The 23,603-nt window shown below is 53.4% G+C and overlaps 1 protein-coding gene across 7 annotated transcripts in view; it reads right to left on the bottom strand.

Annotated features, from left to right (window-relative positions):
- The window catches only part of LOC131835991 (membrane progestin receptor gamma), a 94,266-nt gene that overhangs the window by 23,569 nt on the left and 47,094 nt on the right, over positions 1 to 23,603 (bottom strand). For 5 of the 7 annotated variants that reach the window (XR_009355447.1, XR_009355448.1, XM_059180944.1 and 2 more), the window contains exons 3-7: positions 18,360 to 18,487; positions 15,636 to 15,841; positions 11,201 to 11,327; positions 4,086 to 4,182; positions 2,091 to 2,232 (exon numbers count right to left, since the gene is read on the bottom strand). Coding sequence is in view for 4 of the 7 variants with exons in the window: in XM_059180944.1 (XP_059036927.1) it covers positions 2,091 to 2,232; positions 4,086 to 4,182; positions 11,201 to 11,327; positions 15,636 to 15,841; positions 18,360 to 18,487 (700 nt within the window). In the remaining 3 variants the exon portion in view is untranslated. Of the gene's footprint in view, positions 1 to 2,090; positions 2,233 to 4,085; positions 4,183 to 6,499; positions 6,642 to 11,200; positions 11,328 to 15,635; positions 15,842 to 18,359; positions 18,488 to 18,780; positions 18,939 to 23,603 lie in introns of those variants that run through there. The other 2 variants (XM_059180943.1, XR_009355449.1) reach the window with 2 other exon arrangements.

The raw sequence follows: 23,603 nt of genomic DNA, 5'->3' as shown, positions 1-23,603 counted from the left end.
GCGCCTGGGTGGGTCAGTGGGATAAAGCCTCTGCCTTCGGCTCAGGTCATGATCCCAGTGTCCTGGGATCGAGCCCCGCATCGGGCTCTCTGCTCAGCGGGGAGCCTGCTTCCTCCTCTCTCTCTGCCTGCCTCTCTGCTTACTTGTGATCTCTGTATGTCAAATAAATAAATAAAATCTTTAAAAGAGAGAGAGAGAGAGAAGTCATACACCCAGGTCTTACCCCAGAGTTAAGTATTTGATAACTGTGTCCCAGAAAGGGAGCAGCCTGGGCACCTGCAGTCTGGAGCAGAAGGAGAGACAGGAATGGGAGTGTGGGAATGAGAGCCCTCTCCAGTGGGTGGCCCATGAGCCCCTTAGGGCAGGAGCTGCCAGCCCCTCGGGTTGTGTCCCCTGGGGAAGAAGGTGTGCCCAGTCGAGTTGCTCCTGCCTCACTCAGGCTATACTTGGGGGCTGGTAGGATTGCCAAATCCATTCGGGATGCAGCAAAGTGCTTCTTGTCCAGCAGAGAGCCCTGCTCTCCAAGGACACACATCCAAGCAGAAAGAAGTGACTAGCTGAGCTCCCGGAGGCACAAACCTGTCTCCCACCAGAGCAGGACAGCCAAAGACAGAAAACGCCATGGGCACAGGATGTATCTGAGATGCGACTGCAGCAGGAAAAGTGATCTCAGCACTCCGGCCCCCCCAGGAACGTGGAAGAACTTTCTCTGAGCCGGCCCTTACCAGTCAGCACCTTGGCCCACACTGGAGAGGGAGGCTCATGTCTGGCAGACTCCATGAATGCAAGACAGAGAACTTTCCAAATCCCTTGTTGGTGACCTGTCATTAACAATTATCTGGCAAATGATCCTTCATAGGGGTGTCTTTCTGCTCTGTACCCCGAGGCCCAAGAGGATAGGACTAAAGGTTAATGAATGAAACATTTTAGGAAACCAGGGCGTTGGCAAAACAAGGCCCGGGACAACTTTGCCTGCAGCCCCCAGACGTCAGATACAACCCCTCTGTTTCACCTAGGCAGGGCTGGGGAGGTGGACATGGCTCCTGCTGGCAGGCTCCAGTCCCCTGGCCCTCCTGTCTCCTTCCTTTTGCGGGGGAACCTGCCCTCCCAGCCTTTTGGTCTTTGCAATGCCTCCTGGTAGGAGAGAGTAAGTCAAAGAGATGAAGATCTTTTCAGAATCAATGAAGCAAATGTGGCCATGTCTCAGGTGGGAGGAGATGGAAAATCACTGGGCAAAATGGGCTTGGGGAGAACTAAGGCCCACCATTCAAGGACAGGGGCTGACCTTTAGATGCCCACAACAGCTTATCTAAGGAACACTGGTCCCTGGGACTTATCAACCTCACCAGAAGTGGCACCCAAGGGTGCCTCCTCCAGCCAGTGCCCACCCCACCTCCCTAGACAGGGAGGGAAGGAACTCTCCCAGCAGGCAGAGGTCCCGCGGCTCACACGGCCCCTCCCCCACCACATCAGTTCTCTCACTGTAGTGAGCTCAGGTTCCACTGGAGAGTCGCACAGCCTGAGTGCTGGGCCGCCGGCCCCAAGCTTCTGGTGTGGGATGTCTGGGCGGGGGTCTGAGAATTTCCATGTTCCCAGATGATGCAGAAAATGATGGTCTAGGGGCCAGACCTGAGAACCACTACTCTACTAGGCCTCCTGGCCCCACTGCGCCCACCTGAATGAGACAGACACTCTCCCCTCTTTAGCACGGTTCCTGCCATCTGGTTGCCTCAGAGCCAACTGCACTGTCTGTCCTGTTCTTCTCCGGGGCTGCCCTCAGTGTCTGTTCAACAATGGGATTTCATGTTCTGGGTAAGAATGGCACTCCTGGGCCCCATAGCCCATAGGAACGGGCTAAATCCTAGACCCACCTGCTCTCCATCCTCCCCAACCTTCCCCTGCCATCTGCTGGCTGCATACAACCCGATCTCCAGTTCCGCTCCCCCTGGCCTGCTCCTAAACAAGCTCCTGAGGAATGCTGCTCTCCCTGCCCCTGCTTCCCCTTCACACTGCACACACTGGCATCTGTCTCTGGGTTGGAGGACCCCGGGCCACAGGGCCTCCCCACCCCCCACCCCCGCCACACTCACCAATGTAGTCGAAGCGACCGGGTGCCAGGCGCTCTGGCAGGTGTGCGGAGTAGAAGAAAGAGGCCAGGAGGGTCATGGCCATGTGCTTCTGGTGGTTCAAGATGGCTTCATTCTGTACACCCTCCCCAGGCAGCAGGAACAGCTGCGGGCAGTTAAGGAAACATGAGGTCTTGCGCCGAGGCCCTCTCCCTTCTCATCGCCTCAAGACATCTCTGAGCACATGTATGGACACCACAGGCCAAGGCCCTCATGCCTCAGGTCTGTGGCTTGGAAAGGGAAGTCTCGGGGACTGTGGGAGCAGAATTCCCATCCTAACTGTGATCATCCGAGACCCAGGGCAACTGTATTTTAACCCTCCGAATGCTCATAAAGACCTTTGGGTTATTTAGGTACAAATGAAAAAGAAAGAAATAAAGGAAAAGAAAAACCCTAGTAGACCTATTGCTACTCTACTGTCTGGGGGTAAAATGTAAGTATAGTAAAAAGTGGTCTATTCACCCTTCAACTCACCTGTTACCAGAGAGTCTCCTGCTTTCATGTTCCTAATTAAGGCTGTAAGGCCCAGAAATCCCTGGAAGGCCTTCTGAGTCATCAAAATGTATTAATTACGGCCATGATGCTGTCTAATAGTTAAGCATAGCTTTTGTATTATCTTTGTGAACATCGACAGCTGCCGCCACTAACCTGGGGCACGGGGCCAGCCCCTTTCTTGCGTGATTTCATCAGAGCCCCGCCTCAACAATTACCATGAGGCGGACTCTAGCTTCCCATTTTGCAGATGAGGAAGCCAGGCCAGAGGGTGACATGCAAACCACAAATGAGCAATGACGTCAGGATCCGGATCCAGGCAGGATGATTCCAGAAACTGTGTCCTCATCATCATCATTCAGGATGAGACCTCCCCACCCCACTGCCCACTGTCTGCCGCAGCCGGGCACCAGGAGCATACCGTCTCCATAACGCAGACCTCTGTGGTGTGATTTTTTGGTGCATTGGACCCGCCGTTCTCTGCTCCGGTTTCCTGTGCGTGTTCTCTGTCCCTGGGGAAGGATCAGGGGGATCTCCCCTGGGGCCCACACAGGTGGAGCCTGCTCTGACCCTCCCTGTTCTGTCCCTGCTTCATGCATCAAACCTCAGGCTGCCCCTGGGAAAGGAAACCCACTCACTGGGTGCAGGTCATGTTCTAGGCATGGCTGAGCCCTTCAGATCTGGGGCTTAAGTGAACCCTCCCCTCCCCCGCCCCCATGCAGGAGGGGATGTTAGCCTCATTTACAAATGAGGAGACGGAGTCTCAGAGAGGTTGTGTGCATTGCCTAAGGTCACACAGCCAGTGAGGAGTGGGACTGGGATTTGAACTCGGGTCCATCTAATTTGAGAGTGTCTGGACTCTCCCCCTTCTTGTGTCCCTCCTACACCCTCTTCCTGTTCTCTTATCTATTCTCTGTCTAATCCCCATCTATCCTTAAGACCCCCATTCACATTTTTTCCTTTGCTACTAGTATGTTAATTGATGATAATACATAATGCGTTTATTGGACACTTGTCACTGGCTAGCATTTTATATGTTCTCTCATGTAATCTTCCTCACAGGCTGATGAACCAAGGTGTTACTACCATGCCTATTTTACAGCTGAGAGAAACTGAGGCACAAAGACAGCATATAACTTGCCAAAGTCCTATAGTGAGTATATATTAGAGATCTGCCTCCAGAACCTGCTCTCCTGGTCCCTCCACTAAAGCCCAGGTTGCCTCCCCTATGCAGCCCTCCATGATTACCTCTGAGCCCCATCAGTGCTGGCCACTGATGCATCGTCTGTGGTCTGGCATAGCGTCTATGTTCCTGCTGTCTCCTAACTATTATGTACCCTCTAGTAAGGAAGGTCTCGACTCCCATGTGCAGTGACCAGCATGGCGCTCTGATCCCCAGGAGCTCAGGATACAGAAGGGTCCCTGGTGTTGCCAACAGGGGGGGAAAAGATGGAGCCTGGCCCTTACCCTGTAGAAGATGGGGAGGGAGTCCCAGGTGTAGGGATAAGCAAAAGCAAGGATGCGAAGCATCTTACAGAGCCCAGGCTTCTGGATCTCAAGAAACCTAGATCAGGAAAGGAAAAGGGGGAAGAAATGGGAATGAAAACATTTTCATTAAATGACACATGTGCATGCACATTATGAGTAACCGAGGGCAAGTCATCAACAGAAGGCAAGCATTTGGGGCAACCTTCCTCCGAGGCCAGCAGCTTCTCCACTGGCCTCGTCTACTTCTCCTGCCACGATGGCTGCATGTGGGAAGGCCTCAGGGGAAACCATCTCCTGGGGCTGCATCATGAGAAGCAGTGGTGTCCAAAGAAGCCAGGAAGGAAGTACTGGGCTGGAAAGGAGCTTCAGGAGGCAAGTTATCTAAATGCCAGAGCCTTTTCGAAATCCAGTAACAACAATACAGGGAGACTTGTGGGGTGTGGGTGGCCCCCAGGCATAGGCCCCTGGGGCGAGCACGTCTGGGAAAGATGAGATGTCTGACTAGTTAGCTGTCCAGGTGACTGCTGTGCAGAAGCCCTTGGTTCAGGGAAGTGTTTAATGACTTGGGAGAAGGTTCTGGAATCCTTAGTGCAACACCCAGGAACACTAGCCTGGGAAACTGAGTAAATGTGGCCTTTCCCCCTCCACTTCATCAACCCCCTTCCAGTCCGAAGATGAACCAAACCTTAAAATGAGTGGTGCTGACTGTGGCAGAGAGGGCAGTGCCTCCCAGACGGAGGCTGATGGGGCCTCAGCTGGCTTGGGCCCAGCCAGGGTGGGACTGGCAGCTCAGGGTGAGGGAGTGGAGCTGCGCAGATGGGCAGGCTGGATACAAGGAGGGCAGGAGAGGAGCAGGGAGATCTCTGCACAAAACCACAGCCCTGCACTGGGGCTCAGGTAAGGCGTGCTCAGGCCCCAGGCCACCAGACAAGGCAGGTCCCTGCTTCAATACCACAGTGTACTGTGGAGAGCTGGGTCCTCCCTCTGTCCCGACAGGGGTCCCCACAAAGGTGGTATGCAAAGTCAGGGCGCCAAGGCTGGTGGGATGGCTGCTCTGGGACAGTGAGTCAGACAAGGGAGGCCCTCCCTGACAGTCCTGTCCTCAGCACGCTCTCCAGCTGGGATGGAATCCATGTCCCACCACTGCTCCCCACCCCTGTTCCCCAGATGCCCCGTGCCAGCCCACAGCCTGCCCTTTTCCCCACCAAACACAACCTATGGCTCCACCCAGCCCAGGCCCTTGACCCCTGGCCAGGTTACTCCTGTCCCCATAGCTGGTGCAGTCACCTGACTACAAAGCTCTCTGCTCCCCATGTCCTTTGGTTTGGGACAGTGCAGAGACTCCCACATCCACCCCCTGAGCCATCAGGGGACTCTCGTGCCCCCAGGCTGATGTGTTTATCTAGCCCTCCAGGAAACCAAGCCTGAGGATCCCTGCTCCAGAGTAAAAGGCAGCTGCCGTGGGCCCCAGGGAAGCCCCACAGCCTCCAGGGATAAGCTCCAACTTTCAAGCATATGTGTGCATGTCTCTCCTTTCCTGACCCCATCCTAAGACAGAGAAACACAGGGCAGGCAGGGGGTAGAGAAGGAAGAGAAGCTGAAGAAAAAGGAGGAAGAGAAATAAGGGACCTCAACTTATCATCCTCCCAAACCAGACCTGCCAGCCTTGGAGTAAACCACCAGCACTGGGAGAGGTGAGGCCACACCAGGCCATGAGTCACAGGCAGTGTCTGATCTGGACAGCCTGGGTTCGAGTCCTGCCTCAGCCTTCCGTGATCATGCGACCCCCAGCAGGTTAGGTAACCTCTGTGCACCGCAAAGTCCTCACGTGTAACACAGGGGCCACAACCGTACTCCTTCATGGGCTTGTTGCAAGGATTTGATAATCCATATTTGCAAGGAGTTGCTCACGTCACAGAGGAACGCTTGATAAATGGCAGCTTTTAATAAAAGGTGTGTAGTGGGATTCATTCTCTCCCCATCCCCACCTTAGAGCTATAGCTGTGCCAGGGAACAGGAATAGGAGGAAAGAGACGGGTTCTGGGAGACTTGCCTAAAGTCAGATGAGCTGATAAGAGGCGAAGTTAGGATTTACACCCAGGGCGGTCTGGCTTCCAAGTTTCACACCCCCACCCCTCCAGCAGGCTGAGCCAGCCTTGGACCACTACCCAGCCTTCATCCTTGCCTATACCCGCTCTGCCCCAGGGTGAAAATGGGACACACTCCCACTGCCCTCCACAGCCAGAGCCTGTCTCAACAGCCTTCACAGCCTACCCTGGCCAACCCAGTCCAACCACAAGCCCGCTCCCCGCTCCCCATGCATGGTCACCATCTATCTTTCCTGGGTTCTAAGAGGCTCACTATGAAAGCACGCTCTTTCTGTGACCACTTACACAGGAAGAAAGCTGGCTCTGGCTGGCGAGGGCCATCCCCCAAACCATGGATTTCCTGTGACTTGAGACAACATTTCGCCCGGCCTGATAAACTGCTTCCCCAGGGGCAAACGAACCAGCCTCTCCATCTGCCAAGCCGAGTCTACAGGGGGAAAAAAAGGAGAAAAAGCAGAACAGAAGAGAGACAGCAACAGAGAATAAATGGCAGAAGGGCCAGCAGCCACAGAGAGGGGCTTCCCACTACCAAGGTGCAATTCCAAAGTTAGCCACAGGGTGTCGCCCCAGCCAGAGATTCCGGGAAGGAGGGGCAGGAGCTGCAGAATCCTCCAAAGAAAGCACTGGTTGCCCCCCGCCCCTCCAGTCTCCAGAGCCCCACCTGGTAAGCCAGTCCCTGCACAGCCCAATGGAGAGACCGGTTTACAGGAAGTCAGGCCTCATCTGCCTAGAACCAGGTTGGCAGGAAGCACTGGATTTTGGCAGAAGCCTCCACCAGAGAGGGTCTGTTCTAGAAGCTGATAAATCTTGTTGCAACAAAGTCGGCTGGAGGTGCAAGCAAATTCTGGAACCAATGCTTGACCAGTGGGCCTTTGGAAACATTCTATTGCAGAGGGATGTGTGTGTGTGTGTGTGTGTGTGTGCATGTGTGTGGTGTGGTTATGGCTGTTTTATTGTGTGGGTGACATCGCAGAACACGGACATTTCCACGTGCTGGCCTCTGGGTCTAGTAGCACTTTGTCATCTGGCTGAGCCCCCAGAACCCCTGACTGCCTGTGAGCCTCCTGCCTCCAGCTCTGACCTCTGAACCCCCTCCCTGGTCTGCTGTGGGCCGCAGCTCCACCTACCGCCCCGGCAAGGCTCTCATGGCGTAGCCCACTTTCCACCAAGGATGAAAAGTTACCTCTCTCCCTCACAGCACTGACCACAGGGCATTTCACTGGGCAACTATTTGTCAAAACAAAACAACCTCTGGACACATTGGATGAGTGAATAAAGAGCCTACGGGACTTGTGATGGACAGCAAACTCTGGGTGACTGACGTCCTTAGGGAGTGAGAATGCCTTGCTGGGCTTCTGGGTGTCCAGCGGGATAAGCAGGCCAGGTCTCTGTCACCCCATCTTGCTCTGAGAGCGACAGAGATGTCATGTGTTCTCTCCATCTCCCTTCTCAAATGCTACAGAAGCAGCAGGTGGGTTTCTGGAACATTCATTTGCACTAGATTCAAGGGAGTCCACCAGTGCTCTATGCGGAAACTGACCTCAAGGATAGGTAGTAAAATGGAATGAATGCCACTTAGACCGTGATATTCTAGTAAGCACGTGAATAACTAAAAACCGCCCAGGACATCTGTGGTCTGCTTTTTGCTCAAGGAAGGAGATGGCCGTTCTCTGACCACTCCTGGATACATCATGGACTGACGGAGCCCGGGCCAGAGGGAGGAGGAGGGTGAGGAGAGAAATCTTGGAAAATACTCTGAAGCCCTAGCATGGTAGAACACCCCGAGACATCTTCTCAAATGTCCTTGTTTAAGGTGAAGCCAGAAGTCCATGAAATCTGGGACCCCAGGGGGCCCTGGCCTTCTCTCCACCTGCTTCTCCTCAAGTGAATGGGGGCTGAGTCTCTCTTGGTCCAGGAGCCAGCTTTCTCACTCCTCAGACACTGAAGACAAAAAAGGGAACGAAAACAGGAAAGGGAAGAGGACCAGGCAAGAAGGGACACCAAAGGACTCTCTGATGGGACATCCCACTCTGCCTCTGGACCTCTTCCTAGGCTTCTATTCCAGCACAGGCTCCCACGCCTGCAGCCACGGACACACCTGGAAGCCCCTCATGGCATGGCCCTCCTGTGGAGATCACTGGCCTTCGCCAGCACAGGACCAGGACACAGCAGGGCACACGAAGCACGTCAAATCCCAGCCACTGTCAGAGACCCTCTCTAGCCACTCTCCTCCTTCCAGCTGTGCAGCTCCAGAAACTCTGAAGCCCCCTGCCGCCACCCAGGGCCATCTTCTCCCACCCCCTCCCCCTGTGCAGGCTGTGTGCTCTGTCCCAAAGGCCCTTCCCTCCTCTCCAGCTTGGGTGTTCAACCTCCCTCAATATTCAGTCCCAGTACTGCTCTGCAGAACTTTGTGTATTGTAGCAGGTATCATTTTGTATTACCATTATTTGCATACATTACATTCTGTAACACTATACTCTATATGCCATTTCCTCTGGCCCTTAGAGGAAATGACGGCTCCATCTGGGCTTTTGGGGAATCTGCTTTGACTACTGCACTGGGTGCTCTCTTGGGACAAGGGCTGTGCCTCACTCCTCCTGCTATTCCCAGATCTTAACACGATGCCTGAAGTATGGTAGGCATTTAAGGAATGTTGAGTGAGTGGTTGGTTAGTTATTTGGTTGACTGGCTGACTGGTTGACCAGTTGGTTGTTTGGTTGGAAGGATGGATGGATGGATGGATGGATGGATGGATGGATGGATGGACGGATGGACAGGTGGACGGGTGGATGGGTGGATGGGTGCATGAAAGGATGGGTAGGCAGGTGGGTGGGGGGATGGATGGATGGGTGGATGGGTGGTTGGGTAGATGATGGATGAGTGGACAGGTAGGTAGATGGATAGGTGTATGGCTGGTTGGGTAGATGGGTGGATAGATGGCTGGTTGGGTGGAAGGATGGGTGAATGGGTGGGTAGATGGATGGATAGATGGTGGTTAGGTAGGGGGATGGTGAACGAGAAGGTGGATGAATGAATGGTTGGATCCATGGAATAGCAACAGATGTGCCCCATAAGTAAACAGAAATAATTCATTTCACTAACAAGGGAGAACCTTCCAAACACAGGCATCATGAGATTCCTTGCCAGCCTGCCCTGCCAAATAAATTTGTCCAAAGGTAACAGGCGTAACGCATCCAGAAGACCCATTTCTTATTAACAACTAGGATGAACTTCTAGAAGAAAACCATCCACCCTGGTGGCTTATAGATGATTCAGGAAGCTTTAAGAGGAAAAAAAAAAAAAAAAGGCAACTAAGCTAACTTGCACTGGGGATTCCTAGGGAAACTGTCCTGGATCATGAACTCTGGGACTGTTCCTTCAACACTCATGGAGCCTTCCATGCCCCCCTCAGCCCACAGTGCTCACCTCTCTCCAATCCTAAATTCCGAAGAGCTCAGCTACACAACCAACAGGAGCTAACAAGACAGGATCATGACTCATCCAGGGACCAGAGCTAGGGGTGTCCTGTCCACACATCTGTGCCCCATGCCTCCGGGCCACGCTTCATCTCTCCTGGGCTGTTGCTGGCATCGTGGTTATTTTCTATGTGTGTTACGCCTTTTCTCACCCGAGGCAGGGCCCAACCCCCTCCTCCCCATCACCCCTGCAGCCCTCGAAGCTCCAGCCTGGCACAGAGGCTTCGCTCCCGAGTTTTTAGTTGACAGGTGTCCTTGAGAAAGTGGGGAGGAGGCAAGAATAACCCGGTGAGGTCTGATTGGGTTTCCACCCTGAGGGCAGACCCCCTGTCCTCACAGCTGTAAGGGGGCTCTGCATTGCCAGGGAAGGGGAAGAGAGTTCAGCTCCCACTCCCTCCCTCCAGGCTTGTTTTCGGGGGATGAACAAAGCCTGTTGTTGACACTGGCTCTAGAAATGAGACGCCCTCCCATGCAAAGCAACTCCATGCTCCCAACCGGTCTCAAGACAGGCAAGCGGAGACAAGTTGGAGCAAGTGTTCTTGATGCTCTTTAAGAATCTCTATCCTTCCATTTTTTACAGAAAACCAGCTTGTCCAGTTTGTGAAAACTGCTTACCTTTGGTCCTACGACACCCAAGTGTCACCCGAGGAAAGGGAGAGCCACAGTGATTGCAGACAAGGTAGAGAAGCTTCCCTTCCCCCCACTTTCCTCCTGGGGCGGGGGGGACAGTGGTTCATCAGGGAACCTCCAGCTGGCTCCCCAGAGCTGAGATTGGGGTTAGGGGATTGGATGCAACCTGTCAGCCTCCCATGGGCCCTTTCCTAAGCCACACCCGAGAGCACCCAGCACCCCGGCGCCATCCAGACAGGGCTGTCCCCCAACACTACCACTTGAAGAGGTTTCCTAAATCATTCAGCAAAGCGGAAATGTGGACAGTTGGCTTTTACAAAGAGCTTAGTAAACTAGAGTCAAGAGCCCCCAAACAACGTCTCTGGTACTCACACTCCAAGGAGCTTTCTTGAGTGGAGGGAAAAACCAGATGGAATGAAAGCCAGCCATGTGCGTGAGCCTCACAGCCACAGCGCTTCCCCAGGGACGCGGCAGACACCTGAATGTCATCGGCCAGCGAGTGTGTGTGTCTAGACATGGGCCTGCTCAGTCGCCGCCAATGGACTGCCCACTGATAGGGCGCCGCCTCTGGGCCAGGCATGCAGGACACGTTCCCTGCAACCCTTACATCTATCTCACAAGGTATGTAGGTGTGTGGGCCCCATTTTACAGATGAGCAAACTGAGGTCCAAGAAGGCTAAATAAGTGATCCGTCCCGCAACAGGCCCAGCTACATCATTCATAGGTCCCAGTGTAGAAGGAAAGTACAGGACCCCTTGTTCATAAGTCATTACGCATTTCAAGACAGTGAGAGCAGAGTGTTAAGCCAAGTGTGGAGTCCCCTCCGAGCCCCAGGTTTCTGAGCGTCCCTTCCCTGGAGCGTCTCCCAGCTGCAGGGTACCTGGAGTAGCAGGAGAGGCCGGTGCTGAGGATGGTGTTCATCACGGCCAAGGGCACGTAGTAGTCATGGAAGGTGGTGCACACCATCACGTCCGGGAGGGAATAGGCTGAGTACGCAATCGCTGAGCCTGGGGAGGAAAAAACCAGCATTGGGCCAGAAGTCAGGCCGAAGTGTGGCCTGGACCCTTGGGAAGCCCAACCCCAGCCACTGGATGAGCCCGGCCGCCACACCTGGCTTGTGCCTTGCCCTCCCCACCCCCCACCACCTTCCCTCTCTTCTCTGCCTACCCCAACCCTCCCCTCAGAATGAGCCCAGCATCGCCCAAGAGCTTTACACTGGACAACTCACATAATCCTGACAATCACCCCCTACCATAAACCCTGCCCTTGTCCTCATTTACAGAAGACAGCCTGACAGCACAGAGAGGGTTAGCAACCCACCCGGGGGGCACACAGCTAGAAAGCAGCAAGGCCAAGCTTCCCCCTGAGGCAGTTCAGGGACAGTCCCCCCCAACCCCGATCCCCAAGCTCTGGTCCATGATGACCCCTCAGGGTGCCCAGCTTTTCTGAGCGTGCCTATGACACGGTGCACCCCTCGTGGAATGATAGACGTTGCAGGGAGAGAGGGGCCTTGCCAAGGCGAGGAGACATATGGTATCAGTGGGCTGGGGGACAGGCCAGCTGAGAGGTGAATGTGAGAGGCTAGCCTTGGTGTTTCATTGCTTTAAGTTTGGGAATCTGGGACAGGAAGGTTCCCAAAGGGCCCTCGGAAGACCCGTTTGCTGCTGCTTTCCCTTGAAAGAACAGAGATCACTGTCCTTTTCAAAGGGACCAGGTGTGTCCAGGGACCTGACCCAGAAGGCCTCCCCAGCTACCCTCATCAGGTCTTCTCTGGGAGAGACAGTCACAGGCCTGTCCACCCAGGGCCTCGTGGGTCCATCCTATGGTCACCTGTTATTCCAAAGACCCAGAGAACACCAGAATCCTAGCTCAGGGCTGACCCGGGCCTCGGCCGCACCAAGTTCAAGCTCTCCCTCTGACCCCATTTGACAGATGGGGTTGGGTCCCAGCCAGGTGGTGTTCCCGGGTGACACAGGCAGAAAGAGCTTGGAATCAGCAGGCTGCCTGTGGGACTTCCTCTTGGAAGTGCCTCCTGGGGGACAGACTCCTCCCCAGACTAATCTGGAGCAGGAGGGCCTCCTCCGGCCCAGGATGCATTTGCTCTGGGTATGCTAATGGGGGCTGAAGGGCACTCCAAGCTCCGCAGGTGACACAGGAGCAAGGAAGCCTCAGACCCTGCCCCAAATGGCAGTGGGAAACCAAATGACTTCTAGTAAGAAATAGATATTTGGTCTTTTCCACTGTTCCAGGCACAAAACGCCTAAAACCCCTGAACTTCCTAAACCAGGAGAGAAAGGAAGGGGTCTTTAGTTATGTTAATGAGGTGATTTGGAAAGTATCTGAGGCTTGGAACCTGGTTGTCAGAAGAATGAACCCTGTTACCAGAGGGTTGGAACTTCCAGCCCCACACCCGACCTCTGGGAGGGGAAGACCAATAGCCAATGACTTCATCAATCCTGAAGAATGAAGTCTCCATAAAAACCCAAGCAGAGGTTCAGAGAGCTTCCGGGTTGGTGACCACGTGGTGATTCAGGGAAGGGGGCATGCTCAGAGGACACTTTGGAAGCACCGAGCCTTTCCCCACACCCTGCCCTGCGCATCTCTTCCAGCTGGCTGTTCCTGACTTCTATCCCTTATAATCAGCTGGTAATTGAGTACGTAAAATGTTTCTCTGAGCTCTGGGAGCCAGGGTCATGGGGCCTCAGATGTATAGTCAGTCTGTAACAACCTGGGCTTGTGTCTGGCATCCGCGGGGGTGGGAGGCAGTCTTGGGGACCGAGTCTTCACCTGTGGGAACGGATGCAGTCCCCAGGAGGACGGTGTCAGAAATGAGCGGAATTGTAGAACACCCAGCTGCTGTCAGAGAAATACTTGGGGTGACATGGGGACCTGCCCCACACCCCCCCACACACACATTGTACTCATGCTCTGATCCCTTTAGAGGGCACTCTGGGGAGCAGGAAGAGAGGCAGCTTTGGATTCCAGACTAAGGAAAGTAAACATCCTCTTGAGGCCACAGGGAGTCATGGAAGGTTTCTGAGTGAGGGATTAAGACAGCCAAACCTAGTGACAATGCATAGCAGGGCCTAGAGGGAGGAACAGCTGGAAAGCAGGGAAGTGGGAGCAAACGCCACCACTAGGGGACTGCGGGTTTCCACAGGATAGAATGGGGAACAGGAAGGAGTAACAAATCCAGAAAGCCAGTGACAGGAAGGGAAATGGTTCAGGGTGGCGGCTGACCCCCAGGGCTTTGGTTCGAACCCGGGCTCTGCCATTTACACGCCACGTGACCTGGTCACTTTCCTTCGTGGTGCCTCATTCTCGCATGTAATGCAGCTATCACGAGAGCTGCCATCCTGGGGACTGACGTCAAGGTCAAGGATGCAGTGGCGGTAATGGGTCCTCTCGGGAGGCTAAGAACCAGGCACTGTGCTGCGCACCTCACCGGCAACACTCAGCTCATCTTCATGCCTGAAGAGGATATGATGCTGAGTTTGTGGATGAGAGGACCGGGGTTTAGCGAAGCTAAGAAACTTGCCCAAGACTGATGGGCTGGAGGCAGCTGGGCCACAAACAGGCATTGCAGATTGCCGCCCACCACCCCCCTCCGCCAATCCCGTGATGTGTCGCGGGTGTTGTCTAGTGGGGTCTCCCAAATGCCTGCTCTTAGCACGAGTCTGGAAAGGTGGTCAAGGGCTCTGGAAGCCTCTGGACTAAGGAGTCTAAACTTCATCCGGGGTAACTGGGAATCCTGAAAGGTCTTGAGGGGGAGGGGAGCCATAGTCAGAAGGTGTTAGAGAAGCCTGGTGGGGGTTAGTGGGCAGGAGTGGGGGAGGAGCAGGAGATGGAGAGGAGGCTGTGGTCAGGGTGCACTAACTAATGGACAAGATGGCAGGGGAGTAGGAGGGAGGGGAACCCAAGGGCCATTTATAGATTCTGACTTGGGAGACCAGGTAGGGGTGGAACCAGAAGTCAGCCAGGTGAGGCACTGAGGGACGGGGAGTGGATGTGCGTGGTGGAGATGGTGGGGAGGGATGTGGACAGTCTCGGTCACAGGGCTGGACACGGCATGGACCCTGGGTTAGTGGTAGACTAGGACAGTTTAGGAGAGCCTGGCCCAGAGGTGTTGGGGGACGGTGTGTAGTCACCCTGATGCCGGCCTGAATGAGAGCAGAGGCCTGAGGCCGGATTCAGAGCTTGTCCACTGCCAGGGGAGCAGAGCGGGGAGCCAGCAGAAGAGAAAGAGAATGTGCCCACTAGGCAGGAGGAGAAGCGGGAGTGATGTGAGTGATGTGACTGCGACCAGAGAAAGGGAGGTGGTTCAGGGAGCACCGAGGGATGGGAGGTGACATGGTATGCCTGTGTGTGCGTTTGTGTCTGTGCATAAACGTGTGTGCATGTCTGCGTGTGCATATATGTATGTGTATGCACGTGTTTGTGTGTGTGCGTGTGTTTGTGTGAGTTGTGAAGGGAGGGAGGAGAGGAAACAGGATGGAGACGTGATCCTCACGGACACCCTCTTGGACAAGGGAAGACAAGGCCTTTGCTTTCATACCTGGAACAGGAGCAGAAGCAGGAGGGATAAGAGGTCAGAGCAGGGATACTTGGGGACAGATGGATGCCTGCCAGCTGGGGAGAAAAGGGGAGCCAGAAGGAAGGGGCCCCATAGTTGGCAGAAAAACATGAGGAGGCTCAGGAGTCAACACCCAACCTCGCCTGCTTTGGGTTTACCCCTCGGTTCCCGTGGCACTTTGAGCACATGGCGAACTCATCGAAGCCCCTTGACAAGCGGGGTTCATGACCCCCTCTTCTCTGCCAGGCAGGCAAGAGACCCGCTTTGACATGTGAGCCGTTCCCCCTGGCCTATGACGGCGAACAGTTAAGGTTTTGGAGATCCCACAAAGTGACTGTTAAACCCCGCCAACAACGTAAACTTATAATTAAAGAATCACGGTGACAAAAGTAGTAACTTTCCATTAATGCATCTCCTCTATCTGTGGAGAGGAATTACTCCATGATGATGTGCAGAGATGTCCCACTGGAGGCCAGAAGTTGGCCGCGGGGGCAGTATTTACACCACACAAGTCAGCCTACCCCAAGATTGGGGCTTTTGTCCCCACTGAATCAGTTAACATTTGCCAGCACAGTTCTGGACAAGTTTACTACAAAACACTCATCAGGAACCTGGAGGAGACACAGGCATTCCCGTGACTCTTCCGCAAGCCCGTCAAGGCCTTCTGGTGGGCTCCACTCCCAGGGGGTAGGGCAGGGAGCCCAGTTACTGGGAGAGGACGACAGAGCAGGGCCCCACTTACCCAGGCTGAAGAGGTTGACGGCCCCGTAGTCCAGGAAGTAACAGATGTGCCGGGCGTTCTTGGACATGGAGCTGAAGGTGTGTGCACAGCTAGACACAAGCGGGTACACGCAGCTGGTGCCCATGTACACAAACAGAGGCCAGGAGTAGCTATCATTCTGGATGTCTGTTATATACAAGGCGGTCACAAACCTCCACACGAAGAACCTGGAACACAGCATGGCCCGCTCGACCCCCATGGCTGGGGGCTCCTCTGTACTCCTCACAGACTATCTGCTGCCCCCATTCTTCTGGGATAACTGAACCCTATGTGTTCTTACTTCGGTGAAATACTACAAGTGAGGGAGGGTGAATGGGCAGAAGGGGCAAGAGGAAAGCCTTTAGGTTTATCTAGTATAATCCTCTCTCCACCTTGCAATGACTCTTACATGTCTCTTACAGCATCTTGCTTAAGCGATCCTCCAGGCTCAGCTTGCATGCTTCCAGGGATGGGGAGCTCACCACCTCTCAAGGAAGCTCTGAGTGTCAGAAAGTTCTTCACTGAGCTGACACCTCTCTCCCTGGGATCTGTCTCCATTTGATCAGCCCTAGTTCCCCTCAACAGGACCACAGAAAACTTGCCCATCAAATATCTAAGGCAATCTTCATAACCCTTCCCCACCTCTTTGAACCTTACATAAAAGAACCCTGTGGCACTCAATCACTCCTCAGAAGATCCACATGGGGCCTGTCACCAGACCTGTCATTTGTCTTTATCCACTTAGAGGAGGTTTCCTCAAATGGAAGCAACCTCCCAGGGGGTTCCTTGAGAGTCTGGAAGACAAGAGGACGATTTTCTCCCTCCTCTCCAGGCTATTCCTTCGTGAACAGTGCCACTGCCTTTCTGAGTCACCTGGCCCCACTCGGGGACCTTCCAAGTCTGGGTCTCTGGGTCCATCCCCACACAGAGACACAGGACAGCCCCGCCACCTATTTGCCTCCCCTATGACCCAGGCAAGGGGGCCTACCTGCAGAGCTGCCCACTTCCCCAGACCCACCACTGCTAGAAAGCCAGCACCTCTACCCATGGGCTCTCCTAGGAAAAAAACCTCCAAAGCTTTCCCCACAGGAACCCAAGGAGCATCACTACATTTGCGATCTTTCTCCTCTGTCCCAGCAAAAACAGAACTGAAGCTACATGTTGGTCCCAAAACCTCTCCGATCATCTCAAGATGACTCCCTGGACCTACTTTCTTTGGGGCTCTCCCAAACTGTCCCCACCCTGTGTTGCTCAGTGATGACCACCTCCCAGAGCCTGGCAGTGTTGGGGGGCTGTATGCAGCAGGGAGCCTCGGCCAGAGCAGCCCAGCTTTGGGACAGCTACAAAATCACCCAGCCCCTCAGGGATCTGTGCTCAGGCGCCCAAGGCCCAGAGACAAGCAGCGAAGGGCCAGCGCTCCCAGCAGCAAGCCAAACTGTGGAACCCCATACATCACCGTGATTCATCCACACAACGGAATGCTATGCAGCCTAGGAGGCTGGGGGACCAGATAGAGATGGGAGGGAAGAAAGCCGGGGAAGGGCAGCAGGAGGCAAGGACTCAGGGTGGGGTGTGCATACCCCTCACACCTCCAGAGGGGCTCTGGGAGGACCAGCAACTCCAAGGAGGAGAACAGAGGCCCAGGGAAGACACTGACTCTGTCCCCATCTGCAAGTGGCCCTTTAGGACGATTTAGACTTTAACTTTTTAACTTAAGTTTGCTTAAATTTAAAAGGACACACACACACACACACACACACACACACACACACACACACACATAGAATAATATGACAAACAGCCTCCTTGAGCAGGATCTGGAGGCCACCCTGGGATGTCGGTGGGCCCTAAGGCTTCCCTCCAGACTGCCCTAGTCCACCCCAGGCCTAGACCCCTACTGGCTGACATAGGTGTGGGCCCAGGAACAGGGTGGCTTGCCCTGCATTTTGGCCATGGATCTGCCTTCTAACTTCTGAGCAAGCATGGCCTTTTGGAGCCTGTCTCTGTGTGAGGCAAACCCTGGGTTCCTCCTATTCTCTTGGCTTCTGGACAAAGATCCAAGGGGAGTCCAGAGTCTGGCCTGTGCCAGAACTTGCCATGTGATGGAAGCAAGCCACCCCGTTCCCTGGACCCCCGTGTGTCAGCCAGCAAGAGTCTTAGGGGATCCCTGAGCTAGTGGTTGCTCTATTAAAGGGTTGCCGACAAAGTGCCTCCTGGCTGCTGTGGCCCCAGAGCAATCACGGGGCCCCCACAGCTCCCTGCCCCATGCTTTTTGCCTAGTCCTCCCCACCCCCTGCCCCCACAGCCCCTCTGTAATCCTAACAGCAACCCTGGGCTGGGCTCTGATGATCACTCCCACTTTACAGTCGGAAAACATGGAGCTCAGAGAGGTTAAGTGACTTACTCCAGCTTGTGACATTTTAACCAGGGCTTCTGGAAGACTCCAAAAACCTCCAGACTAAAGAGGAAAAGATCAAACCAGACCCCAGTGCAGGGAAAGACTGGGGAGCTGCCAGGAATCCATATGCTAAAGATCACCCCAGCCGCTAGGCCCCAACATCTCCCAGCTCCAGGCTCATGCCCCAGGTGGGAGTCCCCAAAATCCCAGCACGGACTCTCAGCCTTCCCAACCCCTCTGGGTTTTGAAGAAGCCCCAGTCCCCAGGGCTCCTGAATGACATGGCCAGTTGAGGGGGCTGGAAGGTACCAGAAGGGCAGCAAGTGCGTCCAGATGTTGAGGGTCTCATTGGTCATTTGGAAAAGACTGAGGACACAGGCAGTGGCGGAGCTCTGTGGGTGTCGGTAGCCGAAGAGGATACCCTGCTCATGGAACACCTGTTGGGGGAAGAGAAAGGAGCACCGAGGTGAGGCCGGAGGGTGGCAAGAGGGTCTTGGGAGGGACAGCTCTGGCGGTATCTCATTTTCCCCCAGGCTGTGCACTTGAACTCTTGAGCCTGGAACATGTGACCCCAAGTCCCTGAGCTGTCAAGCTGCTTCCCTCCTCCCTTCCATAGGTTCTAAAATCCCATGTCCTTCCTGAGGCCCGTAGCGGCCGGAGGAGGGACTTCAAGACCCAGCTCCCTTTGGTAATCTGGTCAGTCTCCGAGTTCCCAGAGAGACCCACTCACTCTTGTCATGAATGTTGCCTAAGGATCTGGTTTTGTATCCTCTGCCTGAGGCCTACAGGCCAGACTCTGGATGCCTTTGCGACTGGAAGACATATACGCTGTCTGTCGGAGCCAACATGCCCCAGATGTCAGGAGCTGGTGGCAAGATCTCTGCAGAAGATCTCCCCCGGAGCCAGGATATATTCACCAAAACGCTTCATAAAGGCCTTTTGATGATGAAGACAGTGAGGGCATGAGCCCGGGATGCAGGTGGACCACGACCTGCCCAAGCCAGCCCCTCCCGACGTGGCCGGCCCACCCAGCGCACCTCCGGGTCACCATCCCCGAGAAGACAGGTGGAATGGTCAGCCGACTTATGGGCGTCAACCCGCCCATGGGACTCCAGCAGATCCTTTGAAAATGTAATTGTGAAAAGGAGGCAAGAGCGCTGAAGCCCAGCATGGGCTATTAGGTGAAAACAAGTAGGATGTAAATTGTATTGCTGTGGCGATTATAAGGATTATAGAAGTTTAAGGATGCGAGGCGGGGCAGAGGCTGTGAAGAACAAGGAGGAGAGTCTATGTGTTGAGGATGTGCAGTAGACTTTCTTTCCCTTGTGGATTCGAGCCAGGGTTTCTCAATCTTGATGCTATGGACATTTCTGGGCAGATGACTGTTGTGGGGAGGGGGCTGTCCTAGGCAACGGGTGAGCGCACCCATGGCCTCTCCCTACTGACACCAGGGGCACACACCCTCCCAGGCTGTGATGACCCAAAACGTCTCCAGAGAGTGCCAACATCCCCTGGGGCCCAAGGGACCTCAGGTAAGAACCACTAATGTAGATGGACATTGTCCTAAGCTTTGAAAGGTAAACTAAAAATAAGTAGGTTCATCGAGGCAAATAATGGCAATGGTAATGCCCGTAGTCATAATCTAAATCAAGTCACAAGTACATTTTACAATTTTCCCTGTGGTTTTCTGGGGCTGAGGGAGAAAAGGGAGATGGAGAATGGCGCTCTCACCACCCTTCTCTCTTCAGGGTTACAGCTTTGTAGCTTAAGAGAGAATCTCCATTCAAAAATACATAATGGGGGGCGCCTGTGTGGCACAGTGGGTTAAGCAACTGACTCTTGTTTTTGGCTCAGGTCATGATCTCAGGGTCATAAGATCAAGCCCCATGTTGGGTGCGGTGTAGGGGGCGGGGGTGGAGCCTGCTTGAGATTCTCTCTCTGCCCCTCCCCCTCCTCTGTCAAATAAATAAATAAATCTTAAAAAAAAGAAAACAGGGGCACCTGGGTGGCTCAGTGGGTGAAGCCTCTGTCTTTGGTTCAGGTCATGATCTTAGGGTCCTGGGATCGAGCCCTGCATCAGGCTCTCTGCTTCCTCCCCTCCCTCTGCCTGCCTCTCTGCCTACTTGTGATCTCTCTCTGTCAAATAAATAAATAAAATCTTTATTTTAAAAAAAAGAACACAATTAAGTAACATGTACTATATCTTGAGATTCTGAGTCAAGTGGAGAGTGAAGGGTTACAAGCGTTAAGAGTCAAATCTGGGCCACTGAAGTGCCATGTGACCTTGAGCCGGCCATGACTCTCATGGCCTCAGTGTCCTCACCTATAAAACTGAATATGTGCTTTCTTTCTCTGATAAATTAGTAAAATTTTTTTAAATCTTAAAAAAAAAAAAAAGGACACATGTGTGGCTCAGTTGGTTGGTTAAGCATCTGCTTTTGGCTCTTTTGGCTTAGGTCATGATCCCTGGATAATAGGATCAAGGCCTGCTTCTGGCTCCTTGCTCAGTGGGGAGTCTGCTCCTCCTTCTGCCTGCTGCTCCCTCTGCTTGTGTGCATATACGCATGCAGTCTCTCTCTAATACTAAAATAAATAAAATAAAATAAAATAAAAATCTTTTTAAAAAACCGTGAATATGTTCCCTTAGCTCAGTTCTGGGTTCAACTGGTCAGCTGGGGGAGGGGACTCGTGAAGCTGGTTCATGGTCCAGTGAAAAAGTACTATTTGAATTAGGTTTGGGTCTTAACTGATTAAAGCAATTTATTCCAGTTTTTGATTCACCACTCAATCCTGCTGACATCCCTGGTTTACAGTGGACAGCCTTCTGTCCTGGGCAGCAGGAATCCTGGCTTATAGCTTTCTAACCCACCAGGGCCGCTGACAGGGAGGCAGACAGGCTCATGGTCTTCAGCCTGCAATCCATGGGAGAAGGGTAGTGCATGCTTGGTGGGCATGCAAAGGTCCTGCGGCAAAAATTGGGGGTCTATTATCCCATCTCACATTTCAGTCTTCCCTTTATAAAGAAAAAAAAAATTATTAAGGCATTGGCCTCTTACTAAGATGCAAAGACTCCAGAATGGAACCACTGTTACTGATGATTCACTCCTTCACATGAATGAGTTTAGCAGATCCTGTGTAGGAGGACGGGTCATGACCGGGGGCCTACAGAGAGCTGGGCACGGGGGGGGGGGGGGGGTGGTAGCACATAGGGAAGGGGGGCTGTAGGACAGTGGGGACATGGGGCCCATAGATGGGAAGTGGATGAATGGGAACAAGAGGGGGAAATCACCTACATTTTGCCTGTGGTGATGCAGGGTGCGACTACTCTTTGGATCCTTTATTTGGGGAAGCAAGAAAAGGCACCGACACAGTCAAGAGCCAGAGGGGAAGAGAAGGGCTGGGAAATTCACAAGCTGGACAACTTGACCATAATTAAGAATGTTGCCCCATGGGCGCCTGGGTGGCTCAGTGGGTTGGGCCTCTGCCTTCGGCTCAGATCACAGTGTCAGGGTCCTGGGATCAAGCCCTGCATCAGGCTCTCTGCTCGGCAGAGAGCTTGCTTCCCTCCCTCTCTCTGCCTGCCTCTCTGCCTAATTGTGATCTCTCTCTCTCTCTCTGTCAAATAAACAAATAAATAAATAAATAAAATCTTTAAAAAGAAGAAGAAATAAAAAAAAAAAAAAATGTTGCCCCAAGGCTGGGGATGCTACTTGACCACCAATGCCAGGACTGGGCCTATATTAAAAGACTCTCCTCTGATCTGCTATCCTGAACCCAGGCACGTATGGGAAGCTCACTAACCAGCCGTAGAGGCAGGATTTAAAGCAATTCCTCCAAAAAAAAAAAGGACAAGTAGATAAAGAATGGAAAAAAAATGAGAAAGGGAGTCCTTAGGTCCCAGAAGAGCGATGTTCTGTACTGCCCCTTCCCTTCTCAATTTGAACTTCAGTTTATTAGGCCAAAATGCTAGATGTACTCTTGCTCTGAGCCCCTCTGAGCAGGGGAAAGGAGTGGCGTTCTCTCCACTTCCCGCTCTGGCCCTGCCAAAGAGCTTTGTGTAGAGTAGATCTTAAAAGAAGACATGCTACATAAATCTCAACAACAAATGAAACGTTTGAAAACAATTTTGTATTCACACCCAGTCTCCACCCCAAAAGGCAAATTGTAATCATTGCCTTTAGTATTCTGTAGCTGGGTCTCATTCCTAAGCATTCCCAGGTTAGCAGGTGCTGGCTAATTTGCACAGTGGAATTGATTTGTAGGAATCCACCTTGCATCTCTGGTTCCAGGCTAGGCAGTTTAATGTGAAATGAAATCAAATTGTGTGCAGACTATTATTTAGAAGGGAGAACCCCCGGGTACCTGGAGTGGAAGGCCACAGCAGCGGGTTTTCCTTTTAGTGCCTGCCAAGGCTTGGCTTCCAGGAAAGACTCTGTGTACCCGCCAGCTGACGCCTGGAATTCCACTGAGACCATTTCAAACCCTCAGTTTTTCTGGCTATTAAACTGCAAATCACCTGGGGAAAATCATTCAGTGTTCTGGCTCAAGGGAAACAGGAGGGGATTCTGACAGCAGGCAGAGGGGAGAGGCAGAGTGGGGGGTCAGATGCTCTCAGTGAGGCAATCTGCACTTCCCGTTCAAATCTCAAGGGGTCCTCAGGACCTTGTGAGAGACAGCCTTTCACTGTCCCCATTCCACAGAAAAGGAAACTGAGGCCCAGGGAGGTTAAGACATTTTCTAAGCTCCCAGAAGTGGGGGGAGCAAATCTGAAAGTGGCATTCCCACCTAAGACTTCATTTCTCGGCCTCTTACATTACATGCGGCCTCTCAGAAGGGCTCTGGAGGACAGGAAGCTCTCATCTCTTGGCCTGTGGTGTGGTTTTCAACTGTCAGGTGCTTCCATGAGCCTTGGTTTCTTCTTCAAAGTGGTGTCACAGACTGCACTGTGTCCCTCACAAAATTCATAGGTTGAGGCCCTCACACCCCTCCCTGGACCTTAGCAGGTGACTGTCATGGGAGGCAGGATCCTTAAAGAGGGGATGAAATTAAAATGAGGCTGTCAGGGTGGGTCCCAGTCTGATCTGACTGGCAACCCTCAGAAGCAGGAGCGACACCAGGGGTGGGTAAGCACAGACTGTGTGACCGGGCAGCAGGGAGGCGACATCTGCAAGCCAAGGAGAGAGACCTCCAGAGAACCAACCTTTGCCGGCACCTTGATATTGGACTTCCAGCTTCTGGAGCTGTGAGAGGTAAAGTTCTGTTTGTCTAGTCAGTCTGTGGCCCTCTGTGATGGCAGCCTGAGCTGGCTAAGACAAGCAGGGAGGTGGGGTGACACAGTCTCTAAGTCGGTGTCTCGAAAACGTTCTTCCACAGGTGTCGGCGGATGGCCTGGGGATCTTGCTGCGGCTCGGTGGGGCAAGGGGAGCCTCTGCCTTCTGCACAACCTCCTAGGGCGTGCAAGATGGGTCCATCCTGTCCCCCAGCATCCAGCGGTCACCCCCCCACCCAGAACCTAATTCATTGCAAAAGAATGCAAAAATGCATTGCAAAAGT

The sequence above is a fragment of the Mustela lutreola genome, chromosome 7 (assembly GCF_030435805.1).
Source record: "Mustela lutreola isolate mMusLut2 chromosome 7, mMusLut2.pri, whole genome shotgun sequence".
Classification (NCBI taxonomy): Eukaryota; Metazoa; Chordata; class Mammalia; order Carnivora; family Mustelidae; genus Mustela; species Mustela lutreola.
The sequence above is the reverse complement of the archived record's forward strand: the minus strand, read 5'-3'. Positions and strand labels throughout refer to the sequence as shown.